General features: G+C 39.9%; 1 protein-coding gene across 3 annotated transcripts in view; it reads left to right on the top strand.

The window, feature by feature from the left end:
- The window catches only part of GDPD5 (glycerophosphodiester phosphodiesterase domain containing 5), a 174,172-nt gene that overhangs the window by 134,538 nt on the left and 12,102 nt on the right, over positions 1-27,532 (top strand). For 2 of the 3 annotated variants that reach the window (XM_031961376.1, XM_031961377.1), the window contains exons 6-16: positions 2,312-2,371; positions 4,246-4,344; positions 5,580-5,673; positions 8,296-8,441; positions 11,086-11,168; positions 14,220-14,370; positions 18,171-18,389; positions 18,998-19,155; positions 19,527-19,674; positions 23,933-24,015; positions 26,474-26,488. In XM_031961376.1, coding sequence (XP_031817236.1) covers positions 2,312-2,371; positions 4,246-4,344; positions 5,580-5,673; positions 8,296-8,441; positions 11,086-11,168; positions 14,220-14,370; positions 18,171-18,389; positions 18,998-19,155; positions 19,527-19,674; positions 23,933-24,015; positions 26,474-26,488 — 1,256 coding nt within the window. The remainder of the gene's footprint in view (positions 1-2,311; positions 2,372-4,245; positions 4,345-5,579; positions 5,674-8,295; positions 8,442-11,085; positions 11,169-14,219; positions 14,371-18,170; positions 18,390-18,997; positions 19,156-19,526; positions 19,675-23,932; positions 24,016-26,473; positions 26,489-27,532) is intronic. The other variant, XM_031961378.1, reaches the window with a different exon arrangement.

Here is a 27,532-nt window from a genome sequence, read left to right on the forward strand (position 1 = left end):
TGTGGGAAAAAATGGAGACGTATAAGGCAAAACCAGTGATTTCTAGCCCAATTGAAATGGAGGCCACTGAACTGTTCATAAAGATATCTGCATATGAACCTAGAAACCCACATATTAACATTATGTTCCATTGTTTTTTTTAATTTTATTAATTATTTCCCAGTTACATTTTAATCTGGTTCATGCAGCACTGGAGAATGTTATCAGCCTCTGGACTAAATGAAAATATAGTTAAATAATTTTGAAATAATGGAATAACCACATGGACTGAAACAATAGCTATTAATGATTTGTTGTGAAAGTCTCTTATGAAGTCTTCCAAGGATCCATCTTTACTCTGTTAGTCAACAATGTTCTCAGTTACTTGGGTGAAAGTTTGGACGGTATGCTTATCAGATTTGTGGAAAACACCAGACTTAGAGAGAGAGCTCTAATATACATCGAATGATAAAGCACCCAAGAAGATCCCAACAGGCTGAACATTGGACTGAAATCTAATAAGGTAAAACTTAATAGCCCTAAATGTAGTGTTATTACTCTGTTTGAACTACTTAATAAGATGGCAGGGGAGTGGCCAAACTACAGTTCTTGAAAAAAGATTTAGAGGTTTGAATGAACTGCAAGACTGGCATGAGCCAATTCTTAGACAAAAAGTTTTTTTCTAGGCAGCACATTTTATTTTATTTATTTATTATTATTATTTTTAGTTCTGAGATCTCTGCTTTGTTTTTTTTTTTATTTTAATAGCCTTTTATTTACAAGTTATATGTATGGGTAACTTTACAGCATTGACAGTTTAGGCAGCACATTTTAGCAAAAGACATTGATAAATTGGAGAACATCCTGGAGAGAGGCAGGGTTCCAGTTTCATGCCACTTAAAGATTATTTGAACCAACTAAGGCTGTTCAGGGTGGAGAAGACCTGTAGGGGAAAGGGAGAGGGGGAGGGAGAAGTCTTCAGGTATTTGGAGAACTATCCTGTAGAAGGACTACACCTGTTCAGAAGGCCCCAGAGAGTAGAACTAGGAGCAATTTGGAGGGAGGGAGGGTTTATAGAAAGGTAGATTTGACTTGATAAAAGAAAAACAATCATGATTAGAGCTTTCTAAAAAGTGGAATGTGCTGTCTCAGAGTAATAAGTTCCCCCTCTATGAAGATATGCAAAGAAAGATGCAAGGAAAGAGTGTGATATAGAGATTCTTGTTCAGGTTCAAATTGATGACCTCTAGATACATTCTAGAGAATGTGCTTTTATAATTTGAACTGAATCCTATTGAAGGAAGGTAGTCTCTGAGTTGGGCTTTGTAGGATAGGGAAAAGGTCTTCTGGTGGGTGCCTGGTCCACACGAAGTTCTCTTAGCAAATGCTTGGTCTTATTGGATAGAGCTACCAGTGACCAGTCAATTAGTCAAAAAGTAAGCATTTATTAAGCATCTACTTTATGTCAGGCATTTGTACTAGATTGTGGAGATAAATACAAAGAATGAAACAATCCCTACTTGCAAGGAGCTTTTAATTCAATAGGAGAAAACAGCAGACACATACACACACACACACACACACACACACACACACACACACACAGAAAATCAACTATCCCAAAAATTTTATTGTAGTTTTAAATTGTATTAAAACCTTTTGAACACACTGTATGGAAAATAAATGTAAATATAAAGTCATTGGGTACAAGGTAGTTTGAGGGGAAGGGTCCCAGCAGAGAAATGGGCTCCTGCTATGTAGAGGTTCACAGTATAAGGGAGTATTTTATAGAACCCCAAGATTCTTAGAGCTAGGAGCCATCTCAGCCCTCTCATATCTAGATAGGAATTCTCCTTCTCTCCTACCTCCCTAACTTCCCTGTTAAGGGGGCATCCAATCTTTGCAGAGCTATAAGCATGGGGGAAACCAGAGAGAGACAAATTTTGATTGGGTGTAAGGAAAAACTTGTTAACAATCAGAGATCTCGGAATTTGGAATGAGCTGTCTGAGGGGTAAGTTCAAAACTCTAGAGTTCTTCAAGAGGAAAGTCAGTCAATCAAGAGGAACACAGTAGAAAGATTCTCTGCTCAAGTATGTGGAATGGACAACATGACATTTAGCTGCAAGATGACATCAGCTCCGAGATTCTTGATTTTGGTGAGAGACGGGGGAACTCACTACCTTCAAAACACAACTATTCACATTGTGGGACAACTGTGATTGTTTGAAGGCTTTTCCTTCTACTGAGCTGAAATCTGCCTCCCTTTCATTCCCCTTGGTTTCTCCTCCTTCATTGGGAGTCTGAAAGCTCTCTAACTTTGTGTCTCCTTAGATCCTGGCCCTCTGTCACATTGCTGTGGGACAGCAGATGCATCTCCACTGGCTTCATAAGGTAAGGGCTCTGTCACCCCAAGGGTGTAAGGGGAGAGAAGAGAAAAGAACAGTGAGGAGAGCAGGAGTGCAGGAGAAAAGAGTTAATCCTCCTGCCAGGATCCACAGAGAACTACCATGGGAGCTGAAGGCCAGACCACTAAGAGTTCAGGGGGAGCGGCTAATTACAATTAATGTTGGCCAGTGAATAGAGCCGGAGCCTGGAATCCTGGCTTAGCTACTTAGTGTAATAAGTTAATTAGCCTCTCTGATCCTTAGCTTCCTCTTTTGTAAAATGGGAGATATAGCTATTCCCTCGAAGAGTTGTTAGGAGAACTCTTTGTAAACCTCCAGAAAGCTTGAGAATGTCTTCACCAAGGAAGCCATTTCTAGCCTTCTCATCCTTGTGACACCATCCCCTCACCCTCACTCTAGATCTTCCTGCTCATTCTTCTCGGAAGAACTGAACATTTCCCCTAGGCTCCTGTGCTTCCCACCAGGCATTCCTTTCTCTCAGCTTCAGGGCTAGAGGATGAGAGAAACATGCCAGCTGGCACCACCGGCGGGGGCTCAACGCTTCTCTGCGCTGCCTCCTCCAGGCTTTGTGGGGATTGCGTCACAGCCACAGACACGACGAGGCTTCCAGAGGGGAACATAGACCATAGAATGTCAGAGCTGGAAGGATGAGGAAACATCACATGAAATGTTCTCCAAAGTAATCATATGATCTCTTAATTGCCATATAGTTTTTATTTCTTTTCCAATTTTCATTCCTTTCCACATCTCTTTGCAGCACTTGACACCATTGACTACCTTCTTCTGGATATTGACTCTTTTTTGGCCTCTGCCAATGAGTCTAAATATGTCACATATAAAACTTCATGCCTGTACACTTAAAAAAAAACCAGAAAAGGAATTTTTAACCTAAGAATTTCAGTGGATTTTCATCCCTTTATTATTATTATTATTAATTTTTTTTTGATGAGCAGTGACAAAATATCCAGGCAATAGAGATATTTTGCTTAAAGTTATGGAGCTGGGACAAAAACCCAGTTCCCCTGACTCCAGCCAAGGGTGTGTGTTCATGTTCTCTCTTTATCCCTTTCCCTCCCTTCCTATTTCTTTCTCTCTCTCTCTCTCTCTCTCTCTCTCTCTCTCTCTCTCTCTCTCTCTCTCTCTCTCTCTCTCTCTCCCCCCTCATGCTCCTGTTTTTATTTTTCTTGTTACTGAAGCTCAGGTGATAGCCTCCCCAAGATCCAAGATAACTTACCCTAATCCCACCCAGAAAGCCAGGCTCCACCTCATTCAGTCTCAGTGTGTGTTGTCATTTCCAGACACTGATCCCAGAGGCTGTTGAGTGGAGGCTGAAGTCTAGCAAAGTGATTTTTCATCTTCTTTCCTTCTCTCCATTTATCCCTTCTCCCCCATACATAAGAGTCATCCAACTGTGTACATGCACTCTTCATACATAAACACACACATATACACATACTGCCCATCAATCACACATACACCATCACACAAACCTGTGCTCTTCAGATATGTACTCAGACACATAATTGTATACCACTTCACTTGTGTAGTCACACACATGCAGAGACACACACTTATACACATGGCTAAGTTCACAGCTAGTCACACCTATGTTTGCATGATGTCTCACATGGCACCCAGTTACATATGATTGTACATGGTGGCACCTTCATACACAATCAGATACACTTATCCACAGTTGCATGTATGTATGTGTGTGTACACACACACACACACATACATATACACATGTGTATCTATACACATATACACACACATATACAGAAACCAAGGGGGGAAAAGGATTTCCTGGGAGCCCCTTCTTCCTTCCATTCCCAGCTTTGACCCCAGCACTTCTTACAGGTGGCACTGACTGTGACCTTGATTGCAACCCTCATAGCTGTGTCCTCTATAGCCCAGCTCTGGGATGATGAGTGGGCTGTGCTGCTAATATCATTGCAAGTGAGTAGAGGGTGCCCATCTGACCCAAAGTTGGGGATGGGGTGGGGGAGGCAATCTGTATTCACTGTATTCACTGATTTTGGCTATGGGAGAAATTCATAAATTATAAGACCCTAGAAAGTCAAAAGTAAAAAAAAAATAGGCCTTTAGAGGTTGTTTAGTTCAGTTGCCTTCTTTTACAGATAGAGAAATTGAGGCATATAGCAGCGAAGGAATTTGCCCTAAGTCATTGAGTGAGAGAGTTTCAGAGCCTGGAATCAAACTCAGTTCTCCTGATGCTAAGTCTGTGATTCTTTCAATTGTGTCTCCAAACATAATTCTCTGGGGGATGACAGGATTTTTAGGGCTGGAAGGGCCCTTAGAAAATATCTAGTTTATCCCTTGTCAGTTTTCAGAGAATGGAACTGAGGTACTAAAAAGGAAATCATTTTCCCAATGTCCCATTGAGAATGTGTAGCAGGAAGCAAGAACCAGAAATCCAGGTATCCTGCATCCTGCCACTACATTTAATTATAGAATCTCAAAACTGGAAGGAATCTCCAAGATTATCCAGTTCAACCCCCTTGAGCACTGCAACCTTTGCAGCTTCCCTGCTTGGATATCTCCAGTCATGGGCAGCTTTACTACCTGTGAAGACAATCTATTCCAGTGGTCCTCAAAGTGTAGTCCAAAGAATTGTTGGGGTTTCTGAAACCCTTTCAGAGGGTCTACAAATTCAAAATTATTTTTTATTTCTAATATAGTAAATAGCTATAAATATAACCCATGCGAACAAAAACTCTTTGAAAAGATCCTCAATAGTTTTTTTAACAACATAAAGATACTGAGAACAAAAGTTTGAGAACCATTGAATTCTATAGTGGGGAAGTTCTTATTGTTAGAATGTTTTTTTTTATTGTGGACTGTAATCTGCCTCCTTCTAACTGCACCCACCCCGACTTGTCCTGCCTTTGCCCTCCAGTGCCAATTGGCTCAAGGTAGAGTTATTGAAGCCCATTTCCGAGTTGCCTGTAGCTATCCAGGAAACAGCCTGTGTATCTCGTATCTCTTCCAAGCTACCTCCTGCTGCATGAACCTTCCAAGGAGATAGGAGCAAGCATGTGACTAATTGTAGGATCTCTTTCCTCCAAAGCTCTTAGGATGGAGCTGGTTGGGAAATGACAGCCCCTAATCCTCCCTTCTCCCTGGGATGGTACTGCAGGGCTAACGCCTAAAGTGTTGTGTTTCATCTTCAGGGTACAGCCCCGTTTCTGCACGTTGGAGCCCTAATAGCTGTAACCACTCTCTCCTGGATCGTGGCAGGCCAGTTTGCAAGAGCTGAAAAAGTCTGTGAGTATAAGATAATTTGGTCTTGCTCACAACCATCCTTTTAGGGCTGTTGTCTGGATCTAAGAGAGGGAAGATGTGTAAGGTCAAAGAGGTGGGGTTAATTTGGAGCTATCTCTTTTCTCATAGAATCTTAAACTGTCAGAGCTGAAAGGGGTCTTTAAAAACAGCCTTATTTTAGAGATTGAGAGAGGTTGGAGGTCCACCTCCAACACCCTGCCATCACCTTTCACTGACCATCCCTAGGGAGCTTCAGGGAAATCACATAGCGAGAGGGAATTGGATGGTTGATTGTAGCTTACATGTCTGTGTCACTGAAAGGCTTCAAAATTACTTTATACACATTATACACAGAGAGAACCATCTTCTACATGAAGCTTTTCCTGGTATCCTGCCTCCAACTACTAGCGCCCTCCCTCTCATGACTAGTTGGTATTTCACTGATTTGCATGTATTTGTATTTGTTCCCTTTAAATGGATGTTGCACATATTTACCTATGTAACATGCATCATTTGTGTTACATTGTATTTAATGTGACATAGCATATATAATATGTAACACAATTTATTTACAATTGTTACATACAAGTACATACATAATATACTTATTGTCTTCTCTAGTAGAACACCAGCCCCTTGAGAGAGATATTGTTTCCTTCTTTACAATTGGACCCTCCTCCTGATCTCGCACTTAATAAGTATTTAATACTTATTGATTGATTGAGCAATGTATATTTAAATATATGTTATTGGCTCCTCACAATAGTCCTGTAAAATAGGTAGAGTCATTATTACTTCCTCCATTTTACAGAAAAAAACTAGGGAAGTGATTTGCCTAAGATCACCTAGGTAATGAGTATCAGAACCAGATCTCTGGGATTCAAGCCCAGTGTTTCTTTATTTTTCTCTATTTTTTTCTTTTCTTTTCTTTTCTTTTTCTTTTTCTTTCTTTCTTTCTTTCTTTCTTTCTTTCTTTCTTTCTTTCTTTCTTTCTTTCTTTCTTTCTTTCTTTCTTTTTGTTTTTTTTTTTTTTGTCTTGGCCCTCACCAAATAGGAAGAAGGAACTAGACTAATGATTTTTGTCAGTACAGGAAAGTCCCAGTGGAAAATCCCTCTACTAATGTAGATCATCCACCCTATTGTTAATTTAGTCTTAAAGGGTTGCCTGCCATGCAGTAAATAGATCACTCCCTCTGAACTTGGGAGGACCTGTGTTCAAATCTAATGTCAGACATTTAACACTTACGAGCTGTGTGAACTTAGACAAGACACTTAACACCAATTGCCTCCTAAAAAAATTAAAAAAGAGAGACAGACAGACGGACAAAAGGGAAAAGGAGAAGAGAGAGAGTTGCCTGGGATACAAAGAGTTTCAATGAATTGCCCATGCATCAGAAGCAGACCCCAGGCTTTCCCGATTTAAAATTCAACCTTGGATGCACAGCATCATGTTCCTTTTCCTTTCTAAGAGATTTCTCAATGTTCAAGTGATTATGGCCTATGAAATCAGGCCCAGAGAGGAGTCTGGAATCTAACTAAGAATACCAGTAGGACTCCCTGGACCCGGGATCTAAGACCTGGCTGGAGGGTGAGGCAATATACTAGAAAGTTCTGGGGATGAAGCTCGCCAAACCTCAGTTTTTCCATGATAACAACAAAACACTATATTCATGGATTATTTTTTCCCTAGAATTGTTTGGAGGAAAACATTTTGTAAACCTTAACTGTTGTGGTTATTGTTATTATTACTACCATTACTGTTGTTGTTGCTGCTATAATTGTTATTATTGAAGGTAGCTTTCAGGAACACCATTAGAAATCTACAGAAAAGAGACTCCCTGTTCTTCAAGGTTTCTGTGGGACGCAAATATACACATCAGTCTATTTAAAACACCCACCTCTTGAGTTGTTTTTGAAATTCAGCACCGCCTGTTTATCACATCCCCCGCATTGTGTGGACAAGGCCCATGAGCACACGAATGTGTTTGCAAACCTCTTGTCCCACAACCTTCCACTGAAGAAAAGAAAAAAAAAATCATCTGTTGTCTCGCTATGTCTCTAGTCTAGCCTGTCAAAGATAATCCACACACCCTAAGTGCCATCTCTGTCCCAAGGGAAGAAATCTGCCCGCTGTACCCAGGGTCTGTCTTTGTACCGGCAGGAGAGATTGGGGGCAGGAGAGGAAGGGATTTAGCCCATTGACTGAGTCATAGATTTAGAGCTGTAAGGAGTCTTAGAGTTCATCTAGTCTAATTCTCCTCATTTTGTAGATGGGGAAACTGAAGCCAGAATTATTTAGTATTCAGGCCCAAGCCCTCTGTTTCTGGCTTCTTCCTACTGTAGCTCACTGCTTCCCATGGGCTCTGCCTTCACTCGGCCCCTCTCCTGAAGGGAGAGCTCATTGTCCAACTGTGACAGGCGTCCACGTGAATAAATGCAGTAGAAACACAGATTGTTGGATAAGGACTTCATGCAAGAGCAGAGGGTGGCAGACATGGTGGCTTCTCCTCCAGGATTCAGGGTTGGGGAGCAGTTGTGCGGTTGCCTAGAGTGGGGACATGGGTGTGTCTGCTGGGCTCTCTCGTTCTAGCAGGGCTTCATGGAGTCTCTCTTCTGTCTCTTCAGCCTCCCAGATGGTCATCTTCACTGCCTACTTCGCAGTGGTGTTTGTGCTCTACCTGATTCCCCTCACCATCTCTTCTCCCTGCATCATGGAGAAGAAGGACCTGGGACCGAAGCCAGCCATCATTGGCCACCGAGGAGCGCCCATGGTGAGTGAGTGCTCTCCCATTGCTAACTTCGAGGAGTGAGTGGCCAGGAGAAGCAAAATTATTCCAGCTCTGGAGATCCCAGGGCCTTCTTTCCCTTGCCTTTAGGGAAACATGGGAGCCCCATCTTGGGATGGATCCGGACAGAGAATATTCATTTGTTTATCTTTGTTTCCATGCTGCCCCCTTGTGGCAGTGTGTTTTTCACTGGCATTGAGTTAAGGAGATTCCTAACCACACAGAATTAAATTAGGGCTAGAAGTGGTCCTAGAGACACCATCCAGTCAGAGGAACTGGATTCAGATCCTGGCTCTCCTACTTTGTGACGCAGGAAAAAGTTCTTCTAGCCTCAAGATAGTGGGAAGAGCGTTGGCTCTGGAGTCGGGACTTAGGTGGACAGGGTGCTGCTAGCCTTGAAGTCACGAAGTCCTACCTGGGCCCAAATCTTGTCTCAGATACTTAATAGATGTTTGACCCTAAGCATATAATTTGGCCTGTTTCATTCTCTCTAAAATGTGAGAGATAGACTTAGTCAACTTCTCTGGATCCCTTCCAGCTCAATATGATTCTAAATTTTTGATGCTTCCTATTTTCTGATTACCTGGGACAAATTTTTTTTTTTGCCTCTTCAAGTGTAAAATTAATGACAGAGTATCCTTAGAGCCATTTCCACAGAGTTATTGTGTTTGAGTGAAATGAGTCCATTTAGTGTCATTATTGTCTTCCCCCTCCCCATGCCAGAAGAATTCTTTCACATATAGTCCCTGCCCCTCCATCATCCAGCCTCTGCTTAATGATAGGGAAGGAAAAATAAAGGGAAGTTTCCTTTCCTCCTTCTCTTCTTTCCTCCCTGAGGCAGCTCTTTCTATTTTGGGACAGTTCTGGCTGTCAGAAAATTTTTCCTTATATCAAACTGAAACTTGCTTCCACAGCCATTAGCCCTTGCTGTTAGTTCTGCCTTTCTGGGACCAAACAAAGCCAAATTGGATTCCTCTTCATGGGAATGTCCAAGAAATCCTGTCTCTTCAACAGGCTAAAATATCCCTATTTTCTTCATCCAACACTTGTGTGCTCTGGGCTCGCCATCTTAGGTACTGTAAGCCACATGCTCTCAATTTTGTAAATATCCTTTCCAAAAAGGACCCCAGTTCTCTCTACTAGATAGGGTCCAACCCCAGCAAAAGACAGTGACTCTGTTCTTTTGTGCAGTGCCTCCTCGTTGTCTTTCCTCTAAAACAGAATTTACTTTTTAAGTCTGGGTCTATCTCCATCCTATCCTCAAAAGGAGTTCAATATAAGAAACTGTGTTTCAATATAAGAAAAAACTGAATTCAAATTTGGTCTTGGACACTTAGTAGCTGTGTGACACTGGACAAACCACTTAACCTTATTTTATTCAATTTCCTCAATTGTAAAATGGAAATGATACCAGCACCTATATCCCAGGGTTATTGTGAGGATCAAAGAAGATAATATTTATTTGTTTGTTTTAAAGCACTTAGCACATAGTAGGGGCTATTTAAATGCTTATTCTCCACTTTCTCTTCCTCCTTCCCTCTTCTTATGTATGTTCTATCTTAGTAAGCATAATTCTGAAAAGGGTTCCTTCCATTGGTTTTCCCAGACTACCCAAGTAGCCTATGCCACAAAGAAAGTCTAGAACTCTCAAGGCCAGTATCATCTTAGGATCATCCTATTTTAGAGTAGAAGTGATTTTCCTAAGGTCACACAGAAAGTGACTGACAGAGATGGGACTTGCCCCCATCTTTCCCTTCCCTACTTCTCCAGGTGTCAGAGCTGTATACCCTGCTCCAGCACAATCATGATGTTGCTTCTCAGTTGCTTTTGTTTTGTGACTCTGGCTCCTCAGACCAGGAGTGCCTCTTGAACCTTTTCTGTTTATAGTGAACTTCATTCAGTAGGCATTTATTATCCTTATCCCACACTGAAACCATGCTCCTGTGTGCCTAGCCCAATGCTTAGAGTCACAGAATCCCAGCATTGGAAAAGACCTTAAGTGAGGGGATCCAGTCCATCTCATGCTGGGAAAAATAATCCCTTCTACAATGTTTTCTGCCAGTGATCAGTTGTCCAGCCATTGCATAAAGACCTCTAGTATACTCTAGTGATACTCTATCCACTGTGCCACCTAGCTGCCCCTCTAGCTCTAGGACTGACATTTCATATCTTCCTCCATGCTTTTATATAAACCATCCTTCATGCCTGGAATGTACTGCCACCTTTTGTGTACCTCATTACCCCTTTATCTAAACTCAGGAGCTCTGCTCTTGAGGTGCCAACTTCTACATGGAATTGTTAATATTCTCTCCCTCTTCAAGTTACCCTTTTTAAAAAAAAATGAATCTATTTGGGTATCCTTCAATAGAATACAAGCTCCTTGGAGGCAGGGGCCATTTAGAATTTTGTCCTTGTGCGCATCACATCTAGAATTGCAAAAGGAAGAGAATTATATTGCATTGCAAAGGAAAGAGGTATTTGTTGATCTTAATTGGGTAATTACTTGTAATCACACTCATTATCTCTGACTTCTTGGGATGCTGGGCTAGATAACATCGGTACTGGGGGGTTGTCCTAGAAGAATTACAAGGCTAGCCTCATGATTCTCTTCTCATGTCTTCTTTCCCAGCTGGCTCCAGAACATACATTGATGTCCTTCCAGAAAGCCAGGGAGCAGAAGCTTTATGGGGTCCAAGCTGATGTGACCATCAGGTCAGTTAAGCAGATGATGGTTTTTCATCTCCTTCCAGAACTGACCTAATTTCACATTGGATCAAATTCTAGAAGCACAAAATCACAGATTCTTAGAATTGCATTTATTTTGGAGGTAACATTGGGTAGAATTTTAAGATGCTAGAGCTAGAAAGGACTTTTAAGTTAAACTAATCTAACTCTCTAAATGTTATTAATGAAGTTGGCCAAGGTCAAAAAGATAAATTGGGATTATCTAATTTATCTACTACATACGTACATACAGTAATATGTGCATATGCACTCTCACATGCATTCACAAATCTCCATGTATACATGTGTCTATACACACGCACATATGTGTACACATACATATATGTGTGTGTGTCTATACACACACATACACATTCACACATATTCTTTCCAGCTCTGATAATCTGTTTTAATACCAGTTTCATTAATATCATTCTCTGTTTTCTGCTGTACTATTCATTTTTTTATAGTAATCAAATTCTTTTTTTATTTTTATTTAATAGCCTTTTATTTACAGGATATATGCATGGGTAACTTTACAGCATTAACAATTGCCAAACCTCTTGTTCCAATTTTTCACCTCTTACTCCCCACCCCCTCCCCCAGATGGCAGGATGACCAGTAGATGTTAAATACATTAAAATATAAATTAGATACACAATAAGTATACATGACCAAAACGTTATTTTGCTGTACAAAAAGAATCAGACTCTGAAATATTGTACAATTAGCTTGTGAAGGAAATCAAAAATGCAGGTGGGCATAAATATAGGGATTGGGAATTCAATGTAATGGTTTTTAGTCATCTCCCAGAGTTCTTTCTCTGGGCGTAGCTGGTTCAGTTCATTACTGCTCCATTGGAAATGATTTGGTTGATCTCGTTGCTGAGGATGGCCAGGTCCATCAGAATTGATATTGTTGTTGAAGTATATAATGATCTCCTGGTCCTGCTCATTTCACTCAGCATCAGTTCGTGTAAGTCTCTCCAGGCCTTTCTGAAATCCTCCTGTTGGTCATTTCTTACAGAACAGTAATATTCCATAATATTCATATACCACAATTTATTCAGCCATTCTCCAACTGATGGACATCCATTCAGTTTCCAGTTTCTAGCCACTATAAAAAGGGCTGCCACAAACATTCGTGCATATACAGGTCCCTTTCCCTTCTTTATAATCTCTTTGGGATATAAGCCCAGTTGTACTATTCATTTTGGAAGATCCCTTCCATATTTGGGTACTGGGATTCTATGAATGTCTGGATCTGAGAATAGTTCAGCCAGGGAACAGATGGTTTGGAGAGATCACATATGGGGCAGGAATGGGGTGGAGAAATGACCTTATCTAATTATCAAGGCACAGAGAAGAGAACTGAATGGATGAAGCCATTGGCTGAGGTACCAGTCAAAGCCCAGGGTATACAGAATAATTTTGATTAGGCCCAGGAGGAGTTAGGTACAAATAGATCTAATCTAGGAAATAATGTTCATATCGTAGGATCAGAGAATTTAGAATTTTAAGGGATCTTAGAAATGACCAATCTACCTTTCTCTGTTTATTATTCCTAATTCTTCTATCCTTTAGCATATTTCTCCCCTTTTTCTCTGAAACTGACATTTGATAAATTTTCAATCATTGTGAAGATTAAAGGGACAGGACTGCATTCTCTAAGAACATGTTAATGGGAGTAGAAGGGCACAGGAAATAGAATTAACAGAATCAGAGAAATGCAACCTAGAATTATTGGTACTAATAATCTGCAGATGGGCCTGCATGAGAAGACCTAAGAGTATATATACATCAATAAAATATACTAATAATTGAGTAAATATTAAAGAGGAGATAGTAATTAAGGTATGTTAGATAAATGAGAATGGGTGGTAGATAACACAAGTAAAGATGATTTAAAATGGGTAGAAATTCATCCACAAGCAGAGATAATCACATTCTCAGAGCTGGAAGGAGCCTTTGTGGCTAATAACAGATCATTAATTCCCTTTACCACCTATCTGGCAAATGGCTATTCAGCCTTTGCTTGGAGACCTCTGATCTTGAAAGGAATTCACCATATGCACCTCTGGGTAACTCCAATTGTTGGGAAGTTTTCCCTTACCATCAAGTCTAAAGTTATTTCTCTGTAATATAATAATTGTTCCTAATTCTTTAAAGCTAAACAAAAAAATCTAGTATTTCAGTGAGAACTCTTAAATATTTGAAATTAACAACTACCTCAAACTTCATTATATCAAAATCTTCTCTCTTCTGTAAACATCCCCAATTTCTTGGCCTCATTCTCATATAGCATAAACTCAAGGTCCTTAGTCAACCTGTCCCTAATCCTAGACATTTTCTATCTAGTTCGTCATTGTCCTTCCTAAATATGGCACCTGGAACTTAACATAATATTCCAATTATGACCCTATCCTGGCAGAGTTCCACAGGACCACCACCTCCCTTTTAGTTATATCTGTCCCATTTTATACTTGTAAAAATTATATTTTTATCCTGTATAAGACTTTTATGTGGGTCCCTAATAAATTTAATCTTCTTCAATTTGAACCAACCTTCTAACCTACTTAGACAGCTTTGATTCATTCCATTTGCTAGCTTCTCCTCCTAGCTTTATGCCATTTGCAAAATTGAGATGTTGAATAGCATAGGGTTGATTCCTGAGCCTCCCTTGTTGATCTAAAACCATGAATGACCACTTTTTGAAGTTTTTTTTTTAAAAAATAACTGTCATATATAGTTTAGTGTTTACCCCCCCCCCCATGTGCGTTTGATACCATTGGCCTGGCCCATATGTCTTCATCTCAAAAATAAGAGTAGCTTGGGAATGGATACCTGGCAGTCTACACAGGTAATCAATAATGAGCCATCTTTAAGGATAGGATAGGGTAGAATCCATGCAGCTCAAACATTTGCCCCCGACTTTGGGTACCCTCTGGGACACAGTGAACTCCTTGAAGCTCTGGTTCTGTTAGTTCCGGAGCAAAGCCCAAGATAACATGCTCAGAGTCAACTTCCGCTCTCGCTGCAGCCTGGATGGAGTTCCGTTCCTCATGCATGACACTACTCTGCGCCGCACAACCAATGTGGATGAAGCTGCCCCAGAACTGGCTCGCCGGCCCGCCTCCATGTTCAACTGGACTGACCTGAAGCAGCTCAACGCAGGAGAGTGGTTCCTTAAGGTGTGTCTGTGCTTCCGATAGGACCAGACTGGGGGTAAGGGGGAAAGAGGGAGAATACCCTGCAGAGAACAGTCAATAAACATTTATTAAGTACCTGCTGTGTATCAGGCACTGTGTTAAACAATGGGAATAAAGAGATGGATGCTTCCAAGAGCTTGTAATTTAATAGAGGAATATTATATATAAAATTAAACTGAAAGGAGGCAAAGGTGTGTGTGTGTGAGTGTGTGTGTATGAGTGAGTGTGCGAGTGTGTGTGTGAATGTTAGTGTGTGCACGTGCTAACAAACCATTGCAGATGCAGGGAAAGGCATAGGAAAGGGTAAGTCCAGGAGAGGAGCCAGGTGGGAAAATTAAGAGATGGCTGCCTGAAACCCCAGCCTTACATGGAGAGTCCAAGAGAAGCCAGCCAACCAGAGGCGAGGTCCTTGCTTCTAAGGGCAAGGAGAACTGATGAGGAGTGAGTTCCAAGGCAGGAATAAGTATGGTCATGGCCAGGGGAAGGAAAGAAGGGCGGTTCTGGGAAGGGAATGCTGCTGCTGCTGCTGCAGATGGGTGTGAATCTGCCTTTGAGCGTTGGTTCTCAAATGTCAGTATTGGCTACTCAGCAGGTGGCAGGAGATTTTATGTACATTATCTCATAAAATGTATGTATTTAAAAATAGCTCTGGGCCATTATCTGTTGTCTTCCCTCCAACAATGAAAATTATCACTCCTCTTTGCTTCATAAAGAACAATAATAGCAAGCATTTATGTAATACTTTAAGGTTTGCAAAGCGTTTTACAAGTGTAGACTTATGATCCTAACTATAGATGCATGATGTGGGTGCTATTGTTATTCATATATTATAAATAAAGAAGCTAAGGCTTACTTCATCATTAGATGACGTCTTCCCATGTTGGCAAGATACCCAGGATCCACAACATTGCCCATTACCAGGGCCCATCCCGAAAGCCAGGAAGCACAATAGATAGAGCACTGGGCTTGAAGTCATGTGGTCCTGAATTCAAATCCAACCATAGACACTTACCAGCTGTGTGATCATGGGCAAGCCACTTAATGTTCTTCGCCTCCATTGTTTCTTCTGTAAAATGAGCTCAAGAAGGAAATGGCAGACCACTCTAGTGTCTTTGTCCAAGAAAATTTCAAATGAAATTGTGAAGACTTGGACACACCTGAAACAACTCAATAACGATAACAAAGCCAGTACTAGAAGCCAAGATTTAGAGTTTACTGGCAAAATTTTAGAATCCAGAAGAGATACATGTAGAAATATGTAAAAAATGAATGTACATACAAAAAAAATTTATATTTTTTATTAAAATTTATTATTACATAATTATATAAAATTATTATTTTATAAAAAATTTATATTTTATATTTTACTGATGAAAATAATAATAAACATTTTAAAAGAACTCACACCTTTCCTTCATACCTCTTGGTTCTGTTTTCCTGAATAAGTAACTGAACCTTTCTGCACATCCAGACAGGTCTCTAAGACTATTCACTGCAGAACAGATACTGAGCTACCTTTGGAAAGGATTTTCTTCTCTCAACCTACTAGTTGGACAGATGGAACAGTGGATGGAGTGATGGGCCTGCAAATTCTGAATTCAAATTTAGTTCCAGTCACTTAGTAGCTATGTGACTCTGGGACACTTAATTTTACTCATCCTCAGCTTCCCCATATGTAAAATGGAAATAATAATATCCCCTCTCTCCCAGAGATGTTGTATGTATGTACAGGTCTTTGAAATCCTTAAAAACTATATAAATGTTTCTTAGAATTGGCTTTTTTATTAGTATTATTATAACTGAGACTTCCTTATGCCAGTGAAATCATGGTCCTAGTCTAAACCAACAGTTATAACTATGCTAAAGTCCTTCTCTGATTCCCTATCATGATAGCTAACATTTACATGACTCTTCAAGGTCTGCAAAGCTTTACAAATGTTGTTTTATCCTTATAAGCACCCTGGGAGGTGAGCACTATTATTGTTCCCATTTTTTTTTTAAAACAAGTGAGGAAACTTATGACTTTACTCCTGGGAACTTAGGACAAGAACATCAGGCAGCAACTGCTTGATCCCTTCTGCCATTTTATCTGACTCGGGCCTATCAGTCAAGGCTTTGTCTGACTAAGTGAAGAGAGACATGTCATCAGGGAACAAATTGTTTTAAAAATTAAATTACATTTATTTATTTAAATACATATTGCTTTATAAATCCTGTTGGGAGAAAAAAATCAGAAAAGGGAAAAAACAGAAAAAAGAAATGAACATAGCATGTGTTGATTTATATTCAGTCTCCCTAGTTCTTTTTCTGAATGCAGATGGTGTTTTCTAGCCAAAGTTTGTTGGGATTGCCTTGGAGAATAAATTATTTTGACCTGGGCCAGGTAAGGGGAAGTGTAAGCTAGATGATATTTAGATAGATTCAGAGTTGGGAAGATTGGAACTCTAATCCTGAGTGCTATGTGGGACTAGGGCTATAAAGGCAATTGGGTATATCATTGATTTCAGGGAACTCAGGGTCTGCCATAGAATGATGGTACAAACGCCAATGAATTTGACTGGGCAGAATATGGACATATGCTGCCTCTTCCACAAAGCCTTCCTTGATCTACTCTTCTCCCAACTATGTCCCTCACCATCTTTAACTCCCCCCCTCCCCTCCATAGAAACATAAATTCTCCCTCTACCTAAATTTTCCTAAAACATTTTGTATGAATCCCTCTGTCTAACACATTCTACTTTGCACTATATTCATGTGCACATGTTATATCCTTCCATTTATTATTAGTCTGTAAGCCCTTTGAAGGCAGGGCTGCTGGGGCATTTTCACATTTGCATTTTCATGCATGGAGTACAGGGTCCTCTGTGGGTAGTGGGCTCTTACTTAGTAAACTCATTCTCATTGAATGGGTTGCAGGTAATGCTGTCTGAACTATGGCTTTTTAGGAGTAGAAAGAAATGAAGGCACATGAGTAGTTAGGGTTTGATTAATGGAAAGAATGCGATTTGATCTCAGTTTTAAAGAAATGGGGAAGAGGCAGCTAGGTGCCGCGGTGGATAGAGCACCAGCCCAGAAGTCAGGAGGACCTGAGTTCAAATCTAACCTCAGATACTTAACAATTCCTGGCTGTGTGACCCTGGGCAAGACACTTAACCCCAATTGCCTCAGCAAAAAAAAAGGGGAGGGTAGAGATATAGAAAGGAGGGTGTTTCAGAGGTGTAAAAAAAAAAATCTGCCTTAGCCAAAGAACTACATCTAGAGAGATTTTTAACCCCAGGCTAAGCCTTTACCTTAAGCATTGATCAGAATCTTAGTACTAAATGTTTATTGACTGACTGACAGTGCTGATAGTGCCTGACTCATGGCAATTGCCTAATAATAAATTATTGTTATTGTTTCTAGAAAGAAATGTTAAATAAAACTTCAAAACTAAAAGGTTGGGAAACATGGAGTAAGGATTACAGAAAAAGAGGAAAAGAACCCAAAAATAATGGGTTTGTATTAAGCAAAACTAATAATAGGATCAAAATCCTGACTTAAAAGAAGAAGAAAAAAAAATCCTAATTTTGAGAAGGGGGGAATACTAGAGATAAAATATGGGGAAAAAATAAATCTAATTTTCACCATTTTGAATGTGAATGAATTCAATAAGAATGAGAAATTAAAAAACAAATGCTTATTCATTCAGAAGAGACGTGATGGAGAGGTCAGGTGATCCATGGAGATTGTATATGGAGTCCAATATGTGACATGACTGATATGTCGACCTTCTGTGTACACAGACTGACCCCTTCTGGACTGTGCACTCACTCTCAGCCTCCGACTACAGAGAAGCGCAGAACCAATCCATCTGCAAGTTGACTGACCTCTTGGAACTGGCCAAAGGGAATATGACCCTGCTGCTCAACCTTTGGGACCTGCCCCATGACCACCCCTACAGGGGGACCTTCTTCAATATCACCCTGGATGCTATCCTCCGTTCTGGCCACCCACAACACCTGGTAAGCCCTCCACAATATATGGGCAGGTCCCAGGCTCAGTGGGCTGTTTGATATCCATGGCCATGTCTTCAATAAACTTGATGAACAAACTCATGAACCTTTTAAAGTTCTGCCCTTGTCATAGCTATCTCTTGGTCTGGCAAGAAGAGAAAATACAAATCCTCTCCTACTTATATTGTAGCTCATACTTTCCAAATGGAATGGTCTCCTTACCCACTGACAACCTCCTCTTCCTCCATCCCAGTCAGGAAGCCTTCCTTAAATTCTGGCTAGACATGCTCCCTCTATCTTTGGATCTTGTGGGCCCCTTTTTTTGACCTCTGCCATTCACTAATAACATTTTTTTCTTCTATTAGAGCTGTCCATCCATTTTTCCAGGCACCCTTCCTCCTAGATCTTAGGAGATGGGAGGGAAGAGATTCCAGAAACCCCACCTCCCAGTTTCTCTTATGACCTGAGTTGCTGGATTTAGGTTCTTTTAGGTTAAGGTGGAGACTGGGAAGAACCTAACTGAAAAATTAGATTGAGCCCTCATCCCAATCCCAGACTGAGCCTTTCTCTCCGGTTCTTTCTTTCTCTCCCCCTATTCCTACTTTACTCCACCTTAGGTCATGTGGCTGCCAAGCAGACAAAGGACACTGGTACAGAAAGTAGCTCCGGGCTTTCAGCAGACCTCAGACATCAAAGAGACAGTTGCCAGTTTGCGACGTGGGCACATTCAGAAACTGAATTTACGCTACACTCAGGTCTCCAGCCAGGACATCAGGTAGAGCCAGACCTTTCTTCCAGTGTTTTTCTTCTTCCTCTGACTTCAGGGAGTCACCAGACTAAGTGGGGAAGAAGCTCATCCCTTTGTTACTGTATCCCTTTCCTCAGAAAGCTTACAATTTAGTTAGGGAGAAAGGGCATCCCTAGGCTATGATATAATAGAAAAAGATATAGGATGATGAGTTAAGAATTAAACTTAATTGCCTTTAAATTAATTTGCAAATTAATTAAATTAATTGCAATTAAAATTAAGAGTCCCAGCTCTGCTACTAACTCATATATACTCCTTTCTGTAAAATGAAGCATTTTAGCAACAAGCTCTCAGAAGCATCAGGACTGTGGTTCCTCATGTGTTCCTTTTTCACTCAGGGACTGCTCTGCATGGAACCTGAGCGTGAACCTCTACACGGTCAACGAACCCTGGCTCTTCTCCCTCCTGTGGTGCTCAGGCGTCCAGTCCGTCACATCTGACAATTCCCACACCCTGTCCAAGGTGCCTTCCCCCATCTGGATCATGGTAAGCCTGGCAAGTCCCTGTACAAATGACAGAAAAAAATGAAAAGATATTTGTTAGACACTTACTGAACCAAGTGCTATGAAACACAAGGAGGAGACGGGTGCTGAGGGAAGGGACCCCATTCTCCTTTCTCCTTCTACTTCCCCTGTGGATGAAAAAAATATATATGTTTCCCCTAGATCTATGAATTTTATTTGTCTAGTCCCACTACCGATATAAAACCAACAATTTAAAATCTTTGGGAATTTTCTGGGGAATACTGGGAAATTGAGAGACTTATATAGGGTGTCCTATGTCAGAGATTGGACTTCAAATCCAATTTAGAGGAAAGTTATTAGAGACAACCGGAAGAAAACACAAATCATAACTTTAAATTTTATTTTTGTCTTTAACTCTTTAAATGAGAGGGACAGATTAGATAAGAACTGCTTATTCATACCGAAGGGACATGGGGGAGGAGTCAGAGGGTCCGTGGAGCTGTTGTGTCAGGTCTGATATGTGACATGACTGACAGGTGTCTGCCTCTCTGGAGGCTGGGCCCTCATGTCTCTTCATCATCATGAAGCCCATTTCTCTAGTGCATTAAGGCTTAAGAAGTACTTTGTTCACAACAACTGCACAAGGGAAATAGTGTTGTTATTATCCTCCTGTTATAGATGAGAAAACTTCACCAGGGTTGCACAGCTAGCAGGTTCCAGAGTCAGGATGCAAAAACTCCCCAGTTCAAAGTTTTTTCCACTACACTAGGCTGCCCCTTCATAAAAGAACAAGAGGGTCAAAAATTATAGAACCAGGAAAGACATTAGAGACCATCTAATCCAACCTTCCTGAACCCCAGAAAGAAAAAATGACTTTTCTGAGACCACACTTAAAATCATAGATTTAGAGCTTAAAGTGTATTTTTTAGACTTACAATACTCCACCCTTCTCCTTTCCAGTAGTCTGCAGATGAGTTAGTACTCTAAAGTGGGATTGCTCTTGGCTGCCATCCTACTTTGCTTAGCAAAATAGTCAATCTTTGTCTGGTTAAGGTGGTTTCTAGGCCCATTTGACTTCCTTGTCATGACGCCTGCTTTATCCTGGTTCAGCACTTACATAAAATGATCATAATTGGGGTCTATGTCTTTGCCTCCTAATTTTCTGTTTTCTAACATCAGTGGCTCCAAGGTCAATCAGTCTAACTTGTTGCCCATCTATCTATGTGTGTCTTTTATCTTCACTAAGGTGTTTTCAAACTAGATATTGATTTTAACCTTTGCTAATTTGACTCCCACATCAATAACCAGTCATTTGTCTATTTGGATATAGCAAGTTTCTTCTTTTTTCCTTTTTGTTCAGTGCCCAGTGTCCAATGCCTTCCAACTCTAGAAGAATATATGTTTCTGCATGGTCTGCATACTTTTAGACTCTTTCATGTCTTAAACCCAAACTGTATTTTCCTACATGCTTCTCATCTTCTCTGTGCCTACCTTCCATTTGAAATTTTCAAAAATCAAAATATACATTGACTTAAATTTAGGTTTTTTTGTCAAATCTTCAAAAAAGGAAAAAAGGAAAATTTATGTAGGTTTTTTTTTTTTGGTGAGGCAATTGGGGTAAGTGACTTGCCCAGGGTCACATAGCTAGGAAGTGTTTTAAGTGTGTGTGAGACCACATTTGAAGTCAGGTCCTCCTGATTTCAGGACTGATGCTCTAACCACTGCACCAATTAGCTTCTTTCTCATGTAGTCTTTTTTAAAAAAATTTTTCCTTTCAGGGAAAGAAAGAAAAAGTTAAACTCATCAATTTTAAAAATAATGACTTTTAATACAGAATGTTATTCAATATAGAACAAGATTCCTAATATAGTATTTCTGAAATAAAAGGTTGATTAAATTCACCAGTTAAAAAATTAACAATCAGAAATATAAATTTTTTTGTTATGAAAAAGATTCCTAGTATACTAATTCTATACCAATTTATATCCAAATAAATTGGAAGAAGGAGATGGAATACAGCATATTTACCTCTGTGTCGGGCACTGCTTTACAAGTACTTTATCTCATTTGACCCTCACAACAACCTTGGCAGATAAGAATAAAGGAATGAACAATGAGAAAAGCAGATAGACCAAGGAGAAACTTAGAAAGAGACAAGTAAATATAAAGAGAAAAGAGAAATAAAGAGCTGCACACATACATGGAAGGGGAAATAAAGTACACATATTCCCTACTTCTATTCATTTATGTTTACAAATATTTATTGACTACCTATGAGGATAAAGTGACAGATACCAGACAGTACATAAGCATTTATTAAATGCTTGCTACATATCAGACACACTACTAAACACTAGGTATATCTTTTTAAAGGCAAAAACAGCCTCTGCCTTTAAGGAGTTTTCATTCTAATGGGTGAAATATGTATAAATTACCACATACAAGTAATACATGGTAGGTGGAAGATATCTTGTAGGAAATATCTCCGACAGCTAGGGAATTGCGGGGCGGGGGGGGGGGGGGTCCAAGAAACACCTGCTGTAAGGAGGTGATGCCGGAGCCAAGTGTTAAATGGAGTCTGAGATTCTAAAAGTCAGCATTTGAAAGAGTATTCCAGATGCAAGGCTGTTCCCCAGGTACATACACAGTACCAAGGTACATATGACACAGACACATTCCAGACTGACACAAATTCCACAAACTCCAATATCCCCAGATATATGTACCATTCATTAGCATAGAATAAAAACATAAAGGAAAAGTAGTTTAAAAAAAAAGTCAATTCAGCAAAATCAACCCACATATCAACTAAGTCTGACAATAGATGCCATATTGCACATCCAATATTCCTCTAGCTCTATAAACAAGTAATGTAGTTTGATTTTTTGGTCTCTTCTCTGAGACCAGATTTGATCATTAATACTGCATACTTTTATAGTTGCTTCCATTTACATTGTTGTAAATTGCCTATTGTTTCTGGTCTTGCTTATTTCATTTTGCAACAGTTCATGTAAGTCTTCCTGTGTTTCTCTGAAGTCTTCATATTCATCTCTTCTTACAGGGTAATAATATTCTACCATTGTTTGAGTTTCATGGGCTACCTGAACCACATGATTCAGGTAGCCCCATATATATATACACACATATATATATATATGTATGTGTATATATATACATATATGTGTATATATGTATATATGTATGTGTATATATGTATGTGTGTGTGTATATATATATATATATATATATATATATATATATATACAGATTCCCATCTTCCCGTACTTAAGTGATTAGTAATTTCATCAGTGTGGATTGGGTTGCCAGTCCAGCTCCCTATCCCCAACCCTTCTATATCTCAGTCTTTGATTTCAGTGAATATTTGTGTCCAAAAAATTGATCATTATGGCAATGAGTTTCTTCGATTTTAGGTAGGAGGTCAAATGCTAAATCCATCCCTGGGTTTAAAGACTTTACAACTTGGCAGGACCTTTGAGAGCCCAAATCCCATTTAAGCCACCAAAAGACATCATGGGAGATTACCAGTGGAAGATTCCCATATTACCTTTAGGATTGAATACTTAGAGCTTGAAGGAATCTCAGAAACTCACTCATTATATGAGTGAGGCGTGTACAGGTTAGGTAATTTGGCCACGGTCACACTGAACTAGGACTTGAAATAATTCCAAACAGCCTGCTTTTGGCTAAACTGTACCGCCAATATGGTGATAAGGAGGAGGACAAGTGTAAAGTGTGAATAAAGTGCTGGACTGCAAGTCAAGAAAAGCTGTGTTCAACTCCTGCTTCAGAGATTTGCTAATTGTGTGATCCTGGGCAGTGGTTTAGTGAATAAAACATTTTATTTTTATTTTTAATCAAGGAGAGGTAGATTCAGATTCTTCCTTGAACATTTATTAGCTATGTGATGAATAGAGCACTTGACTTGGAATCAGGAAGACCTGTATTTAATCCTGCTTCAGATATTTATTATCCCTGTGAACCTGAGCAAGTGACCTTAATCCTGTCTTTTACTTCTTTATATATATCTAGCACTTAGCCCAGTCCTTGAACTTAGTAGGCTTCTGATAAAATGTTTATTGAATTGAATTGAAACTCATGACACGCAGATCCTATCCCCAAACACACCCCTCCCTAAGATGTCTCCAGACATTTTTTCCCATCTTGAGAAAGAAGCCCCTGGACCCTTCTGAGGAAGGATTGTGAACTTGTTCCTGCATTAGAGTATCCTTCATATCTTTGGATATCTGTTTGTTTTTCAGGCCCCGGACGAGTACTGTCTCATCTGGATCACAGCTGACCTGGTCTCCTTCACACTCATCGTGGGCATTTTCGTATTTCAGAAGTGAGTAATGTCGGCTGCCCTCCTGCAGCCTTACCCCAGGCTCCCGTTCCTGTCAGGCCCAGATGAACCTTCTCCTCAACCTATTGCTCCAAGCTCCTTGTGCTCCAGGAGTCTCCCCGGCTGTAATTTTTTTGTTCATTGGGGTTACTTAAAGGACCTTGGACAGTCACTTATTTTTGTCTAAGCTTTAACTTTTCCTTTTTAAAATGAAGAGAATAATCCAAATTAGAGGTGTCAAACTCAAATAGAAATGTGTGCATATTAATTTGGAAACTACCAATTAACATTATATTGTATTGTATTTATATTCATCTTATTAAGCCTTTCCCAGTTACATTTTAATCTAGTTGGATAAACATTGGGTATTTGGTACCTCTGGTCCAGATAATTCTCTAAGGCTGATTCCAGTTCTAAGTCCTTGGAGACCAAGCATTGCTCTTTTTCCCCTTTGGCCAGAGGCTGAAACCCCAAACCCAAACTCAGCATATAGGATAACAAACTCAGAGTCCAATGATGGGCCCCATTTGTGCCTCTCAGCAAGGTTGATGGGCTGAAATTAGAGCCCTGGACTGAGCATTAGGAGGCCAGGTTTCAAATCCTAAATTGGTTTTACATGTAACTGGAGAAAAAAATTTGAAGAAAAAGAAAATCCTCTTTCTGTCACTCTCTTTCTATATGACTTTAAACAAGTCAATTTACCTCTTCTGTAAAACCAGTCTGTGGGGCCTTATACAGCCTTCCTCCCAAAAGCGAGTATGATGGAAACTTGAGAGAATCCATCACTTTATCTATACAGAATAATAACATTTTTATCTGTGCATCAACTTTTAAAATCCCTTATATTTTAAAAAGCTCTTTGTAATCCATAGGGAGCTCTTGAGAAGGAAACATCTTATAATCGTTTTGGGAATGAGGAAAAGCCAGGTTGGCATCTTGCCCCCAATACAAGTGCCCAGGGGAAAATAATATTCAAATTACTTAAAATATTTTATATTATAAAATAATATCTAAAAATACCATCATGTTTCACAAAAATTGTTGTGAGGCTCAAATGAACAAGTAGGTATATTTTATATTATAAAATAATATCTAAAAATACCTTCATGCTTTGCAAAATTGTTGTGAAGCTCAAATGAACTTTAAACTGCTATAGAAATATCAGCTATTATTACTGTTATAACTGTTTATAATCCCCTTTAGGGGTTTAATAGTTTATAATATCCTTTATAACTGTAAGGTGACTTAAACTTAATAATTTGTGAAGCCTTTTATACTTTTCTATTTTCAAAGCTTTAAATAGTTTTCAGAATGTCTTATGATGTCTATTAAGCACCTACTATGTGCCAGGCATTCTACTAGATGATGGAGATACAAACACAAGGATGAGACAGTTTTTGCCCTCAAGAAACTTATATTCCATTGGGGGAACAGAGCTCTCTGCAATTAAATTTTTCAAGGAACAATCATATAACTTGAACCTATCCCTGAGATACACTTTGTTCAAGGAAGGTCTTCAAGATTGTATTTGGCATTTTTATTCTCTCTCTTTTTTTTTTTTTTTTTGCTGAGGCAATTGGGATTAAGTAACTTGTCTAGGGACACACAGCTAGGAAGTTTTAAGTGTCAGAGGTCCTATTTGAACTCAGATCCTCCTGATTCCACTGTACCATCTAGCTGTCTCAGCATTTTTATTCTAAAAGGGGAATCCTAAATTCCATACTTTTCAATCAGTTGTGTGACTAGAAATATTCATTCAGTCGAAGAGAACAATTTACAAAATCTTGGGACAAGTCACTTAACTCTGTTTGCCATGGTTTCCTCATCTGTAAATTGGGGAAAACAATAGCACTTACCTCCCAAGGTTGTTGTGGGTATCAAATGAGATCATAAGTGTAAGATGCTTAGCCTAGTGTTTGGCACATAGTAAGTGCTATATAAATCTTAGCCGTTGTTAGTATTATTATTTTCATTATTATGATGATCATCATTAGAATTATTATTAGGGTTATCATTACTATTAATATTATTATAAAATCAAGGTTGCCCTTTGACCAGAGGATTATAGATACTCTTTCCCCATCTGTTATTCTATGTGCCTCAATAACACCCATGAGGGATTAATTAATATTTTTATCAAATGGGAAAGTTACAGGACCTGGACCCCAGTAAGCCAGTTGCAGGCCCCCCACTCTCCTGGTCCTCTCTTTCTCGGGTTCTTTTCATGCTGTCCCATCCTTGTCCCAGAAGATGTCAGGGGGAGATGCTGCCTCATTCCCACCCTTGCCCCCTCCACACTGGGTCTGAAGCTCAGGAGGCACTGGGGAGATGGAGGCTGGCCAGGGAGAGAGCAGAGCCCTGGGGGGTGGAGTGGGAGAAGCCCCTTGGAGGCCCCTGACTTCTCTGACCATTGTGCCTGTCCCTCCTGTTTTCTCTTCTGCTGCACTCGGGCCTCTCTCAGCTATCACTTAATCAGGTAATTCTGCTGATGCCTTTCTTTTCTCCCCCATTTCACCTTCCGCTCCCCACTGCTCTGCTAATCTTCCCAGCCCTCATCCTTTATCTCTTTTCCTTCCTCATCCCTTTTCCCACTTTGCCTTTTGTTTCCCTTCTCTATCCCTCCTTCTCTTGTCTTCTCCCTTACCCTTTCCTTCCATTGCCCTTCCCCTCTGCTTTCTCACTTATATTCTGTTCTGTTTTCTGTTTTCCTCCTCCTTCTATCTGGGTGTGGTTAGAAAGATCCCTAGAAACTCTGATCTGGCAAAGCAGTTCAGTCAGTCCCTTACCTTGGACATACACTTCTCTTCTTGGAGACCTCATTTTCCCTAAATATAAAATCAGGAGGTTGGACTAAATGGTGTTTTAAGATTGTCCTTCCAGAATTGCATGTGTGTAACCTATGTTGAATTACTTGCTGTCTAGGGGAAGGGTTCAGGGTGAAGAGGGAGAAAAAAATTGAAACACAAGGTTTTTCAAGGGTGAATGTTGAAAACTATTTATGCATGTGTTTTGAAAATAATAATAATAATAATTAATGATAATAAAGACTTACCTTCCAGTTCTGGGAGTTTAGACTATTGCTCTGCTCCCTCCCCTCTCCACCTTCTCAAGAAGCTCTTTCCTCATCCCTTCTGCCTCATATCACTCTTGAATAATAGAACTGGCTCAGTAGGGCTGGGGGCTAAGGTGAGAATAAGACAGGGGCTGAACCAGAAAGAGGATGAAATAGGAAAGGCACTATTTTGGGTCCTCAAAAGAGGAGAACTATGACTCAGTCTCCCCATCCCATCCTCTTTCAAGGCTTCCTTCAGCCAATAAGCATGGGGCAATTTGGGCACTTTGATTTCTCAGACCCCTGTAGACCTGTGGACCCCTTCTCAGAATCATGTTTTTAAGGGCATAGGATAAAATACATAGAATTGCAAAGGAAGCCAATTAAAATAGTTAGCCAAAAAGAAAATGTTTTTTAAAGTTCACACATCTCAAATTCAGAACCAGTGCTGTGGGCCCTTTCCTGGGC

The sequence above is a fragment of the Sarcophilus harrisii genome, chromosome 3 (genome assembly GCF_902635505.1).
Source record: "Sarcophilus harrisii chromosome 3, mSarHar1.11, whole genome shotgun sequence".
NCBI classification, from domain to species: Eukaryota; Metazoa; Chordata; class Mammalia; order Dasyuromorphia; family Dasyuridae; genus Sarcophilus; species Sarcophilus harrisii.